Source organism: Platalea leucorodia (assembly GCF_965183815.1).
Source record: "Platalea leucorodia genome assembly, chromosome: 1".
NCBI classification, from domain to species: Eukaryota; Metazoa; Chordata; class Aves; order Pelecaniformes; family Threskiornithidae; genus Platalea; species Platalea leucorodia.
The window spans coordinates 46,389,574-46,404,414 of NC_138823.1; the positions used below are offsets into that span (position 1 = coordinate 46,389,574).

At 36.1% G+C, this 14,841-nt stretch overlaps 1 protein-coding gene across 7 annotated transcripts in view; it reads left to right on the forward strand.

Moving 5' to 3' along the window:
- PRKDC (protein kinase, DNA-activated, catalytic subunit) overlaps nt 1–14,841 on the forward strand; it is an 87,317-nt gene that overhangs the window by 13,142 nt on the left and 59,334 nt on the right. For 6 of the 7 annotated variants that reach the window (XR_014228683.1, XM_082316540.1, XM_082316542.1 and 3 more), the window contains exons 17-32: nt 386–501; nt 1,265–1,424; nt 2,390–2,476; nt 2,839–2,958; nt 3,412–3,571; nt 4,011–4,117; nt 4,932–5,022; nt 6,429–6,592; nt 7,262–7,414; nt 8,745–8,852; nt 9,662–9,888; nt 10,310–10,404; nt 11,389–11,488; nt 12,454–12,587; nt 13,082–13,336; nt 14,381–14,610. Coding sequence is in view for 6 of the 7 variants with exons in the window: in XM_082316540.1 (XP_082172666.1) it covers nt 386–501; nt 1,265–1,424; nt 2,390–2,476; nt 2,839–2,958; nt 3,412–3,571; nt 4,011–4,117; nt 4,932–5,022; nt 6,429–6,592; nt 7,262–7,414; nt 8,745–8,852; nt 9,662–9,888; nt 10,310–10,404; nt 11,389–11,488; nt 12,454–12,587; nt 13,082–13,336; nt 14,381–14,610 (2,307 nt within the window). In the remaining variant the exon portion in view is untranslated. The remainder of the gene's footprint in view (nt 1–385; nt 502–1,264; nt 1,425–2,389; nt 2,477–2,838; nt 2,959–3,411; nt 3,572–4,010; nt 4,118–4,931; nt 5,023–6,428; nt 6,593–7,261; nt 7,415–8,744; nt 8,853–9,661; nt 9,889–10,309; nt 10,405–11,388; nt 11,489–12,453; nt 12,588–13,081; nt 13,337–14,380; nt 14,611–14,841) is intronic. The other variant, XM_082316541.1, reaches the window with a different exon arrangement.

Consider the following 14,841-nt stretch of genomic DNA (forward strand, 5'->3'; position numbering starts at 1 on the left):
TTGTTTTCATTATGCTTATATACCTCCTCATAGAGTCCTTGAAGTAGCATTCGTACTAGTCAAAATGTTTTACTTCATATTTCTGGATATTGCATTGCAGTGTTAGGAGATGGGAACATCAGAATTGGAAGAAGTTCACAGAATCTGTGATGCCCACTCTGGCATCCAGTGGTTTTCATTTTTCTACTTGCTTTTTCCTTATGAGCAAGCAACCCATATTATTTCACTGAATTTTTGATGTGTCAATTATTAGCCATTTGTCTGTGTCAGACTAGCTTGTAGCAGCTAGAAAAAGACGAGTAGACCCTGTTTATCTGGAAAAAAGGTGTAAATGCTTTCTGTGTTGTCACAGATCCAGTGTTCTTGCTTCATTATTTATTTTCAGGATGAAAATGAAACTGACAGTGCTTTGATTTGGCCTACTTCTGACCCTGCTTCAAACCTTCAGCCAAGAAAGCCAACAGACTTTATTGCCTTTATAAATCTAGTGGAATTCTGCAGGTATTAATATGTTTTTATGAAGTTTGGAAGTGGTTGGAAGAAATTTAAAATGAGATTTATTTAAGGTGCCTGTTTCTGACTTACAACAATATACCATATTTCAAAATGCACAAGCTGATGAGCAGGGAGACAGTAAGTGTGTTTCTTTCTAAGTAAGTTACCTGGGTCATAGGTAAAAACATCCTAGCTCATCAGCTCATTTTTTTTTTAAAGAGTACAGGAGACAGATAATTAGCTTTTGTTATTTGGGTGTAATTGTCTTTCAGTATATGCTGTAACTTTTAGTATTATGAGATAGATAGATAGATATAGGTGTATATATATAGTATATATATGCTGACTATATATACCAAATACTTCAGAGACCAGAAATACAGTCTTCATAAAGTAGTATGGGGCATTAAGTGAAAGGTACAGACAGCATTGTTTGCCTGTGAAGGTCCAGTTGATTTCCCCTAGCAATACTGCAGTCTTGGTAATGAAATGTGCTGTGTGAGTATGTGTGTTTTTATAAATTTCATAACGAGATGTAATGAAGAAGAAATGGCTTTGCACTGTAAAGCAAAATAAAAATCTTCCTATGCTTGCCTCAGAAGGCAGCATGTAATTATTCCCTCATTGTCTTCGGAACTGCTCTGTTATAGCAATGCTTCTCTTTCTTGTACTGACTTGAAAGTTTGAAAAAAAACCAAAACAAAACATATTTTATTCAGTTTCTTCCCCCACTCCCCTCCCCCCCATGTTTTCTGTGCATCTGTTTTAGAGAGATACTTCCAGATAAGCATGTTGAATACTTTAACCCTTGGGTATATTCCTTTGGTTATGATCTTATTACCCATTCAACGAGACTACCTCTTATTAGTGGATTCTACAAGCTGCTTTCTGTTACAATGAAAATTGCCAAGAAAATAAAATACTTTGAGGTGAGATCTCTCTTCCCAACGGAGGGGTAACATGTTGTATTAGTGATGGTGCAGTTCTATATATATAGTATTTTATGCGCTATGGAAAATAGTTCATTGAAACTGTTTCCCAGTTGTTTCAGATGTTTATAGCATCCTATGCCTCCGTAGTTACAAGCACATAGAAAGTAAAAAATTTAGACTAGAAGCCCAGTTTCTGAAGAGACACCATCCATGTGTAATACTCATTCCAAAATCCTGAGCTAGGTGAACGAAGGGATGGGAAATACCTTTGCAGTACAGACAGTAAAGGAGATAGCTTGGATATCAGAAACAGTCTAGCCAGAACAGCAGACACATGTATGGGTTAATTACTCAGCTTCTTGTATTCCACTCACTGATTCCCACAAGAAATATAATGCACCATTTGCGGTATGGAAGCTATTGTAAAGTGATGGTGCATCGTCCCGTTGTGTGTGTAGCCCACCACAGAGCCCAGGACTGTCCCTGCCACTGCTGGTGATGGCACCAAGTGAAGCAAATTTGGGAACTCATTGGTGTAGATGCTTGTACTGTAGATGATATTGTGAATTGCTGTTTTCTTATTCTACTGCATTCTTGCCACCTGGGCATCCACTATTAGGGATTTTTTTTTTTTTTTCTTTTTGTTTCTTTCTTTGTTTCTTTCTTTGATTTGTTAGACAGGAGGGCAAGGAGAAAAGTAAGCCATTGGAAAGTTATTTTTCAGTCCTGTGTATCTTGCTTAATTTGGGTAATATTAAGTGTATTCCAAAAAGTTGACTCTCAGCGCATGGTACTAGTGTTAGTTTCTGAGCACTGAGAGAACAAATGTGCACTTCAAGTTTTCACCAGCACTGATTTCATATTGGACAGTGATGTATTTATTTTGAGTTCAAATTGTGCTTCATATTTGTACTGTGTACTACGTTTTTTAATACTGTTGACTTGTGGTTTCTGTTTGGTAGGGTGTCAGTCCAAACAGTCTCAGAAAATGTCCTGAAGACCCGGAAAAGAGGTCTTGCTTTGCACTGTTTGTAAAGTTTGGAAAAGAGGTAAATTATTTTGCTGGCCAACTTTCTTAGTCTGAATGTAAATGACTCAATCAAAATCACATCTTCTGAGAAATCTTACATATATGATAGAAGTATTACAGCTGTTTGAATTATGCAACATAGTGGGTTTTTTCTGTCCACTTTTTATGTAATGTTGGAAGAGACATATTGGTCACTTATTGATGTACAATTGGGAAATAACTGTATAATTGTGCATTAAATACCTCCGGGTAACCATCTGCAGGTGAATGAGATTCCAGTATTGGTTTTGAGTTGTGTATTTTACCTGAGTATTGATATACCTAAATCAGGATTTTGTAAGGTTTATATGATTGTTCTTGACCTATTTATCTGAATTTTAGGTTACAGCAAAAATGAAGCAGTATAAAGATGAGTTGTTGGCATCCTGTCTTAATTTTTTGCTCTCTTTACCACATGACATCATTATGCTTGATATCACAGCATATATTCCCGCACTGCAGGTGGGTCAAAGTCATGTACAGCTAACACTTTTTTTTTTTTTTCTAAAACACGTACAGAAAGTCTGAAGCAAAGTTAGTATCCTGCTGAGTAAGTAAGAGAACTGTTAAGCTTTTCACTGTCTTCAGTGAGGTAGAATACTTGATTTTTTGGATAAACAAGTAAATTGTGAGAATTTGCTTTTGCACTAAACTGATTCTGTTAGTGCCTGTGTTGCAGTGCAATATATTGCAATCTCTCTCTCTCTCTCTCTCTCTCTTCCCCTCCCTCCCTCCCTCCCTTCCTCCCCTGTTCTGGCTGATGAGTGAGATGTTAAGCAGACAAAAGTTATTAAGAAGGAAAATGTATTGTATGGTAAATGCTTTCAAATATGGTTGTGTTTTTTTTTTTTTTTACCTTTAAATAATAGTAGTCAATAAAAATGGAAGACTGATAGTTTTACATTTTACATGTAGAATGCATTTAAGCTGGGCCTTAGCTGTACCCCAATGGCTGATCTGGGACTGGATGCTTTGGAAGACTGGTCAGCTCACATCCCCAGACACATAATGCAACCCTGCTACAAGGATGTTCTACCTCTTCTTGATGGTTATTTGAAAAACTCTACTTCTACAGGTACATACAAGCAATGAATTTTTAGTCTTGAGGGAGAGGAAAATGATTTTTGCATAGTTACGCCTAGAGATATGAACGTGACATACCTTTTGTCTATATTGTGCATTTCTTATGGTTGGAACAATATAATTTCTCTTACACCCCAAGATTTACGTTTTTCTTAAACTAGGATTTATTTGCTACTGCCAAACAATCATTAATTGTGGCCATTTTATATGCCACTTATCTGTGATTTGTCCTTTGTATCCTTAAATCAGCTTAGTTTTCACTAATAGAGACTTTCCTTAATAAACATTTAAAATGAAAGAATAATTGTCACATCATAACACTAAGAACAGGGGCAAAACCAGGGTCGTTTTTTTTTAAAGAAACTATGAGTAGGTGCATGAGGTGCAGCTACAATAAACTAATATTCATATGCTGGTTTTTTATTCATCAGTTGAATCCCAGAATAACTGGGAAGTAAGGAAACTTTCTCGAGCAGCCCAGAAGGGATTTAACAAAGTTGTGATACAGCGTTTAAGAAAAGCAAAGACTTTTTCATTGGTAAGAACACTGATTCTTCTTAAATGTGAGTTAATCAGTTCCCTCTGTTTCTCTTCCTTCTTGCATACATACTTTTTTCTGAGGGTTATTTCTACCTTAGATCAGTTCAATGAATCCCATTCTACAGCGTGGCTCAAAAAGCTGTTAAATCAGCACAGCTGGAAAGATGTCATATTTTAGGGTGAGAATGGGAATGAAGCAGGGAAAGGGAATTGAAATCTTGTAAGTCAGCATCACTGCTAGACTAATGTATTGTGGAAACAAAAATTTAACTCCTATGCCTAAAATCAGGTCCCAGCTTAGCAGTTGTACAGTGTGCAAATACCATGTGTAACTTTTTTTTTTTTTGTTATCTTGTGGATAGGTTCATAGTCTTAGAAGTCAAACATACTATCATTTTATTTTATAATTATATTATCTGTAAAGATACAGGATTTAAACTTTAAGTTCTGGGATTAAAGCAAATTAAAAGAGTAATTTTTACTTAAGATTTCTTTCCACTTTGTAGACTATTACATCATCCTGTAGGTGTGTGTTATCTGTGATGATAAAATTGTAACCTTTACTTGAGAAATGGCAGTTCAAAGCCCACAAAATGTGATGAAAATGCTTTCCAGTCTCCCCCTCTTTTGCTTATTGAACCAAAACTGTTGTCTTTGTTCGGTGCGGTTTTCCTCCCCACAGGTTCTTCATGTTACTTTCTTCATCCATATGTTAATAAGAGCCATAAAACCTTCATTTACTGTGTAAACCAAGTTACTTATGGATAGAAGTAACTCTTCCTTCACTAATATAAATCTGTTGAATTATTTAGGATGACAGTCCCTCCTCGGAAGCAGTAAGGACTAGAGTGGCACGCCTTCTTGGATCTTTGGGAGGGCAGATCAACCACAACTTAATTACAGGTGAGTGTCCTGTCAGTGTAAATAAAAATATTTACATGCCTCTGCTGTCTCTCTTGAAAGTGGATTTCAGTGATGTCTCAACATCACTTTATGAGAATGCATGAGCTTTTCAAGGAAAGCTATTTTTTGTTGCTCTTGTTTAAACAAAATTGCTTTTATTCAGTTCTGGAGTTTAGGAGAGTAAAGCATTCACTAACTTACTATGGAATGCAGAAAGTGTGTAGAAAACTTTAGTTAAAGGCAAAAAATTATATGCATCTGAGTATATGGTTTTATTTATTCCCCCTTCTTTGCCCTCTGGCTGCAAAGCCATTTTAAAACTTCGCCCCAGTTTGTAACTCCTCAGTACTTGTTTCCACCTTTTTACTACAATTGTCACTTAATCCAGTTTTGCAGAACTGGAGCCTGTGAATTGTGTAAGTCTCAGCAAGTTCACTTCTTCACTTGTGAGTTTAAGGTGCACCTTTAGTATGTCCGGCATACCTTTAGTATGTCCAGGTAGTAGAGCTCCATTTGAGTGCCTCCTGAAAAAAAATAAAAAAAGTTTTCTACTATTCTCTGTTCAGTCTGTGAATAAACTTTATAATTTAATTATTAAATATCATAAAATCTAATTAAAACAAAAATGGAGGAGTATAGTGTAAGTACCTGACCATGAGCTTTAAGGGATAAATTCAGCGCAAAATTTAGTCAAAGAACTAATCTAGTTGTATGGAAGTTTTGTTCCTTTCTTTTAGTGCTTACATTTTTTTTTTCTGCTTTTACAATCAATTTTCTTTCTGCCAAGTACTTCTCTGTTGCTTATTCAGAAATACTGTGGGAAAGTAGCATTATTCCCTGGAAATTAAATACAAAGTGTGGTCAGACTATGTTAACCAAATTAACAAATATGGGAATATAGGGAGAGAAGGGAGTAAGTATGGCAGTTTTCCTTGGAGGGCATAGCCATAAATGTAGTCATTTTCTATGCAGCTGCAGAAGTCTGTATGTTGGCTCTTCCTGTCTGATTGTTTATAAAAGTAGAAGACAAAAGTAGTATATTGGACATCTTAAAGGAGTATTTTAAATCAAGTGTGATTCAATGTCTTCTGGGTTTATAATTGTCTCTAAACTTACCTGTATTGAAATGGGAGGCTGCTGCATCTGTCTCCTGAAATGTCGGTTGCAATTATTTTTTCCATGTGGTGGCTAAACATCTGTTTAGATATGCAGGTAAAACCAGCCTTCTAACATACTTCTGGTACTTGTAACATCCAGTAATTTATAAAGTATTAACATTTTATGGTAATCTAACTGCAGTTGGAAGGTTACAGATTTTTTTTATTGAGCTACAGAAATACTTGTTCTGTGTATATTATATAAAGGTTATTTTTGTTTGTTTGTTTTGGTGTTTTTAAATGCATTAGCTACCTCTGCAGAAGAGATGATGAAGAAATGTGTATCCTGGGACACTGAGAAGCGCCTGAGCTTTGCTGTACCATTTGCAGATATGAAGCCTGTCATCTACTTGGATTTATTCTTGCCTCGTGTAACTGAACTGGCTCTTTCTGCAAGTGACAGACAAACAAAAGTATTGATGTTTTTTCTGCATCTTTTTTTATGCTACCTGATAAATACTGCATAAAATGATGTCTTCCTTGTTAAGGAAGACTTGTTTTAATTAATTCATAGGTAGCAATGTGCTTCTTTGGTGCTCTTTCATGATGATATTATTCTGAATGTTTAAAAACTAAAGAGCAGAAGTTGCTGTAAGCTCTGTCAGACACCACTGTGCTTTGAGAGTTAGACTTAATGTAAAAATGAAAATTTTTAAACTAATTGATCTTCAGTGTTGTTTGGCCTCCTTCTCATGCCTAGCCTATGAGCTTGTGGGCCCAGTCCAGCAGAGCACTTAAGCAAATATTTTGCTGTTGTGCTGGATTGGGATGTTGATATCCAAAGAGAGTCCAGAACAGAGGTATCCTTGAACACATGATGATGGGTGACTTATGCAGTGATGAATTTTCTCCAGCTGAAAAGTGATTGCCCATGGTAGAGACTAAAACATTAGGAGAAGGTCCAGTTAGAATGTGCATAAATTATTTCCATGGACATGATCTGTTCCTGGAACGGTGATTTAGCATAGATTGGAATGATTTCTCAAGTACACCCTTTCTTTTGACTCATTCTCTCCTGGCCACAATTTTTTCTTCTCTGTGAAAGTAATGGATGCATAACCAAATGGATTTTTAAATTCCAGGTTGCAGCATGTGAGCTGCTACATAGCATAGTCACGTATATGTTGGGGAAAGCATCTCAGATGCCAGAAGGACGTCAGGGTCCCCCACCCATGTATCAGTTACATAAGCGAATATTTCCAGTACTGCTTCGTCTTGCTTGTGATGTAGACCAGGTAAACAGATTCATTTATAAGCATTTTATCTTGTTTAAAATACCTCTAAATGTGGGAATTACTTTATAATTTTATAAAACTTTTAATTTAATTTAATTTAAATTTAATTTAATTTTATAAAACTGTCCTGTAAGAAGTTATCCTAATACATTGCTTTTTTTTTTCCCCCCCAAATGTAATGTATTTTGTAAGCTGAAATTCTATTCTAGGAATAGTTTTTCAGGATTTCGGGGGCAGGGGGGTAGCATGGAAGCCTTTTCAAAGACTTTAGTAATGGAGTGTAAATAAGAGTAACTCGGAGGAGTGTACAAATACATGAGGGTTTCAAGATTCCAGTTTCAAGGTTCATTCAAAGAGTTTGTGGTAGTAGCTGCTCTTTATTGCTATATTTAATTTCCATATTTTTCTTTTTTCTGTAGTAAGTTAATTTGAGGTCAAATTGATTATTTCAATATTGGATGAGTGCAAAGCTACAGTCCACAAGAAAAGCATTTGGGAGAGAATTTGTAGCTGCCTCATTGATAGTTAAGAATGATATATTTAATTCAGACATCTGAACTTGGTGTTTCTCCCCCTTTACACAAAACAGAATAGACGCATAGGTTCAGCTCTGCTGAAATTATGGGTTTTGTGCCTTTTCAGACTGCTGTTTGGACCCTGGCATCCAGATTCTATTTTTAGACCAAAGGGAATTGTGTTCTGTTAAAATATACAGGAAGCTATGTTACCAGTTTAGGTGAAACCCTTTTTGCTGGCATATGGCTGAACATAAACTGTAGGTAAATAATGCCTGGATTGGTCCAAACCAATGCACACAGGCATACACACAGTATTATAAATATGTATGAGTGTAAGCAAGTACGTTTAATGGTTCTTTCCTTCATGTTATAGTATGACAGTGTTTGATCAGGTTGACTTACAGGTAGAATTGTTGAAATCCAGCAAGTTAGAATAACGTATATGGTAAAGATTAAGAGATATTTTAGATCAAAATACAGCTTAAAACTGAATTTCCCTGTTTCCCTGGCTGTTTATTGGCATATCAGTCCGTGGCATGCAATGTTATTTGTCTGTCTCTGAGGATCTTACTGAAAGTAAGCTTGGAGATCTTTTGAGACTAGTTGAATAGAAAGTAGCTAACGAGATTTTTTTTTTTTTTTTTTTTTTTTTAATCCTTGATATGGGAATGTAATATGAAGCTGATTTATTCATTTTATAGACCCTTTTTCAAAGAAGTTGGCTTTTTTTTTTATTCTTACATATTTTGAATAGTAAAATAGCATAGAAATATATTAATTCTAGAAATGTGGTTGGCTTTTACTCTTTTCAGGTAACAAGGCAGTTGTATGAGCCTTTAGTTATGCAACTCATTCACTGGTTTACAAACAACAAAAAATTTGAGAGTCAAGATACAGTGGTGTTCCTGGAAGCTATCTTGGTAGGTCATAAGTCTTCCTTCTCTTTTTTTCTGTGCCATGTGACTTTATTTTTAACTAGCATCATTTTATTACTGAAAGAACCAAGAGCACACAAACAGATATAATCACTCCATATTTGTCTGAAAGAAGGAAACCAGTTTATCAATTTTGTGATCTTTTAATGTTTCTTAACTGAGATTTTGATGATGGATTTCTGTATTTCTTTGACATTCTCAAAATGCAGGTAGTGTCTTTAGAGTGCTTGTAGAATTAATGAAATGCTATTTTTATCATCAGTGTATACAAGGAACTACTGAAATACATAATTTTCCCCCTCACTCTGAATGAAAGTTTCTTTTGAGGTGTGCTTAATTTTCCTCTAAGCTTTTTTGCTTTCACCAGGCACAAAAGCTTTATATTTAAAACTGGCTTTTGCACTGACTTGAAGTGGCTGGAGTCAAGACAGGTCAGGAGGTTTTGCAGGACTTTTGTAAATTAAAGTCAGTGTTGCCATGCCACTTCTAAAGCAGAGGAAACTCTCTCATCAGAAAATGAAATGATTTAGACAAGGCTTTTGAGCTGTTCAGTAGCTGAGATGGCAATAGAAATCCAGATCTTTGAGGCCTAATCTAGTGCTGTGAGGGCTGGAAATGCTGCCCCTTCCCTTGGACAGTAGTAATTTTGAGGCTTTATTACTTCTGGGAAAGTTTGAGTACATTTTTTTAACTTAAAAATAATACTGTGTAAATAAGATACTCTTAATAACTGTGCTGAGACATTGCTTTTTCTTTTTTCATTCTTGTAATGAAATAATGTTGTGTAATTTCAGAGTGGCATAGTGGATCCAGTTGACAGCACCTTGAGAGATTTCTGTGGTCGGTGTGTACGAGAATTTTTGAAATGGTCTATTAAGCAGACAACACCAAGACAGCAGGAGAAAAGCCCAGCAAACACCAAGTCTCTTTTTAAACGGTTGTATAGTCTTGCTCTTCATCCCAGTGCTTTCATGAGACTGGGTGCAGCACTTGCTTTTAACAGCATCTACAGAGAATTTAGGTGAGCAAACAGAGCTCGGAACAGTAGCTAACTCAGACTAAAGGTTCAAGGAGATAAAAAGAATTGAGCATAGAACTCTAATAGTTGTCTACTGGCACTCAATCTATTAATCAATACAATAGCTGTAAAACTGAGTTACTCAGATTATTAATTTTTAATTATAATTTTGTAGTTCAATCTTTCTGCAAGTGGGGAGAGTGGAAGTTTAAATTTCTGTCATAAGTTTATGGAAGTTACTTATACATTTTAAAGGTGGTCAGTGAATCTTCATTGCTGTTCTTTTAGAGTGGTTTAGATGTATTTTTTCATACAAACATCTTGTGCAGTTTCTCTCTACAGTGTTGTTTTTTTTTAATTAGAATTTCACAATTCTATTACTTCTACTTGTGTTTCTCATCATATTTATTCCTGATTTTTAAAGGGAAGAAAATTCTCTAGTGGAGCAGTTTGTATTTGAAGCATTGGTTGTATTTCTGGAAAGTCTGGCCTTAACCCATACAGATGAGAAATCATTAGGTGAGCTATAATTAATTAAAATGAAGAAAAAAGCCATCCTGTTGAATCTTGGATTAAAAAAGAAAAACTAAACCAAACCATGAATCCATAACTGGATGAAAAGTAAATGTGCTTACTTTTGCAACAAAGGAAGGATTATTTTTCATTACTGATAGAGAAGTTATGTGATACCTAGTTAGGAACTCTTTGAATCGACTCCTTGCAATATATAAAGGTGGGAGATTTTGTGCTCAAGAGAAAGAACCTTTTCACATTTACGATGATTTACAGCTTTATATTAATACTAAAAATGCTAGGGGTGCTTTTGTTTTGAGTCCTGGTTTTGCAGTTATACATTGTAAAAATGTAGCTTGATGAGAATCTTGAAGTCTACTCTTTTATAACAAACAAAATGCTTGGAAAAATTGGCATTTCTCTGTGTTCTGTGGAAGCTTTACACCATTTTGTAATACCCTTTCCTGTTTGCCTTGTCATTCTTCTCTACAACAGTATGTAGCTGTGTGAAGAATCTGTGACCTCTTCCACAGTTCTAATGATTATTCGATAAACTTGCTTTTCTCTCTTTCTTTTTTTTTTCCCCATGCTCTGACTTTCATCAATTAATAGTAATTACAACATAAAACCAAAACCTGATGTTACAAGGATTTATTTCTTTCAGAGAAACAGTTCAGGATATGATAGAAGTGGCCCCAGAAGAAATATTCATATGGGAAAATTTTACAGTTTCTCTAAGCATGAGCATAGAAAATAGAATACACAGTTTTATAGCAGAGGCCTCACGGTGGGCTCAGGCCATATTGACCTGTCTGCTATTTTATGATCTTGTTCTGCGGACTTGAAAAATTTAGTGTAGAAGCACAGAATAGTGGAGGTGATAGACTATCCTGTGTGTAAGTCTCTTGCACCATTTCTATAATGATAATACCTTGGTTCATTTAACCAAGTTACTAGCGTTTATTTATACATGTCAATTCTGTCTAACAGGTACCACTCAACAATGTTGTGATGCTATTAATCACCTGAAGCGCATAATCAAGCATAAAGCGCCTTCTCTGAACAAGGAAGGAAAACGGAGAGTACCACGGTGAGCAATTTGCCATTCTTTTGCTTTTTAAATATTACATTTTGGTTAACGATGTATGTAGTTCCATTAACACTTAGGACTAAATGGGGAATTTATCCTGTGAGTGTTGCTGATAGAGACCTGCTGCTATGTCTGTTGAACCACTGGTGAGAAATGCTGGTCGTGATAAAAAAGGATCGTGATGATCATTCTTTATTCCAGCTTGGTGAGCTCAGAACAGAGAGCTTGCTTTAGTTTGGCCAGGACAGAAGGGAAAGAAAACAACATTTCCCACATAGCGGTGTTTATAACAACATTAGTACTGGTGTTACAAAGTGTTTGGAGGAAACTCCTCCCAAGTCTTTTTTTTTTTTTTTAATTGTTGTAAGTATAAGCAGAAGTAGGACAAGCAGCAGTAGGATGATTGGTGATTAAAGAGGGGTAGTGAAAAAGGTGGAAGAAGCAAGAATGGATTCAGTATCAGGCTGGATGAAGCTCTGAGTCACCTGGTCTGATCACATAGCTGACCCTGCTTTGAGCAGGATGTTGGACTAGAGCCCTGCTGAGGCCCCTTTTTACCTGAATTATCCTGTGATGCTAAAAAAACAGGTGAGTGGAATCGCAGTTAGCTCACTGCTGTGGCATATGGTAAGTTAGGAGACTGGATAATTAGGAATGGGATAAAACTGTGCAGGCTTATTTAAGCTTTAATATCCATTTTTGTCTCTCTGAGAGTTACAAAGAAAAGGAAGGAGACCTGACTCTGCTTTTCAAGATCTGGGGATCCAAAGTAGAGTGGGGAGAAAGGAAAGCAGTGCAGGATGCGCTTGTAGAAGAGTTCTTCCTTGTAATGTAGATGGGATTTGGTTAGATAGATAAAAGGACATTCATAATGCTTATGGAACACTTTGATTTTTTTCAACTGAAAGACTATGGCTTCATGGTAGATGTCATGAGGGCTGTTAATCCCTAATATTTTTGTGCAGAGGATTTCCAGCTACTAAGTCAGTGTGTCTTCTGGACATTGTCATGTGGCTCTTAGTGCAGTGTGGACGACCTCAGACAGAGTGCCGACATAAAGCCATGGAGCTCTTCTATGAATTTGTTCCTTTATTACCAGGTATTGTATCTTTGCTTTCTAAATACTGTGTATGCGTTCCCTCAACATTTTCTGTGCAAAGTATTACAAGAAAAATTATTTTTGAAGTAAATGTCTGTTCACTCACTGCTGTTAAATAGAAACTAAGTAGTTGCTCATACTGGAAATCAGATATTGTGACAACCTCAGGGTTTGTGGAATAGAAGAGGGTTTTATTGCGAACTTCCTTCTGGCCAGGAAGGATAACTTACAGGCCCAGAACTGCTGTTGCATCCAGCTATGAAGGCAGTATTTGCTGACTGGGAACTAGTGGGAGTGTCTCACAAATTGACATCCTCCTTGTGGGTAATTGAAGTAGTATGACCAAGGCTAGACCAGAACCAATACCTTCTGTGCTAGAAGATCCAGTTTAAAACACAAAACGTGGACATGTCAGTCCATTTGCTTCTAATTCCTTGCTAGCTTGAAGTGTATTTTTCCTAGAGAGTTTATATTTGTGTTTTTATTTCTGTCAGGAAACAAGTCTCCATCTTCTTGGCTGGCTAATATTCTAAAAACCCGAGATGTTTCTTTTCTGATTAACAAATTTGAAGGCGGTGGCAGCGATGCCAAAAGTCCATCTGGGATCCTTTCTCGGCCAACTCTCAATGGTATGCAGGAGCCCTTCAGTTTACAGACTGTCATGCGGTGGATGGATATGTTCTTAGCAGCACTGGACTGCTACAATACCTTCTTTGAGCTGCGAATGATCAAACCTCATGAAATACTGGGTGAGCAATTAACTGTTACATTAGGTTCATTCGTGTCTGTTACACAAAGCCCATCCAAGGCGAGTTCCTAACTTGGACTTGAAGCTTTTTTCTTAAATGTAGAGTTGATGAATTTTACCAATTATCCCAAAGGTTTCAATAACAGTTGTTGTACTAGATGGTTTTTGATTTAGTACTTTGTTAATAGTGTGTCTTAAAATGTTTCCTTTTAGTCCTAGAAATATACCTTTACAAGCCTGTCTCTCAGTCATCCACTCACCAGCGACTTGTTTTGATTCTATCTCATCTTAAAAAAATGATGCTGTACAGCTAATTTCCCTCTGCTGCTGAGAGCAATAGATGTTGTTATTGTTGGGTTTTGTTTTTTTTTTTAAATCCTTCCAAAGCTGTTTACTTGCTCTTAATGTCTGGAGGGAGCTATCAGAAAGCAATGAATGAAGTCCCCTTTTCACTTCAAGTCCTGTACATCTTACCTTTCTTCAGTTCCTAATGCTTCAATTGCATCAGGTTCAGAAGCCTTGTATTTGAATTTTGATCACGTGCATAGTAATACCTTGTATAGCCATTGTGTCTCTATCAAAAAGTTTTTATTATTCATGCAGGTCTAAACAAAATGCTTTTTTATCACTGACAGTACAGTTGCATAGTTACTTCATATTTGAAGTCTTGTACAAGTTCTAGATAGTCTATCAGTGTCCTCTCTGTCTTGGTTTAAAACGATACTGTAAGATCATTGTTGGATGCAGTTAGCGTAGGGCCAAATGATTCAAAACTAGGGATTTAAAATTTTCATCCTTTTTATTACGCATGCTTAAATCATTATCATTAATAAGGGCTTATAGTGATCAATACGTAGAAAGCTACCTTTCACTGCCCAGAATGTTAATATTTGGAACTGGCATATGACTTTCAGAAAATACTGGTGTGATGTGTGATGGTTTTCTGTTTATCATCTCAGTACAACTGTTTTCTTCCCAACATAAAATAATATATTTAAAAGTTGAGAGCTACTGTATCATTTCAACTTAGTATGATTCTTCTTAGGTGTAAATGAAAGATCTTCTTCATTCTTGGAGGCTGTGCAGTTCTTCCTTGAAACTATTGCTTTGCATGATATCCATGCAGCAGAGCAGTGCTTTGATTGCAGTTCAAAAGGCAGCATGTTCAGTCCACAAGAGAGAGATGTGTATAATTACAGCAAGTGTACCATTATAGTCCGAATCATGGAGTTTGTCACCATGATCCTGGAAACATGCCAGCAGGATTTCTGGAAGGTAGGCACTGAAATCTGTAGTGGATAAAAAATACAAAATTTATATATAGTTAGATTTGTGTTTTCGTTGTGATGTTAGTTTGCTGGAGAATATCAGCTTCAGAGGTGCTTTAATTGAAATTGATGACTAAGCATCGGGAACTGTTACCGTCTTTGCCTGTAAGTAAAAAGAATTATATTGCAAAGTTAATTTTAGTGGTTGATGTAGTTTTGATTAGGGGAATTAGTATTT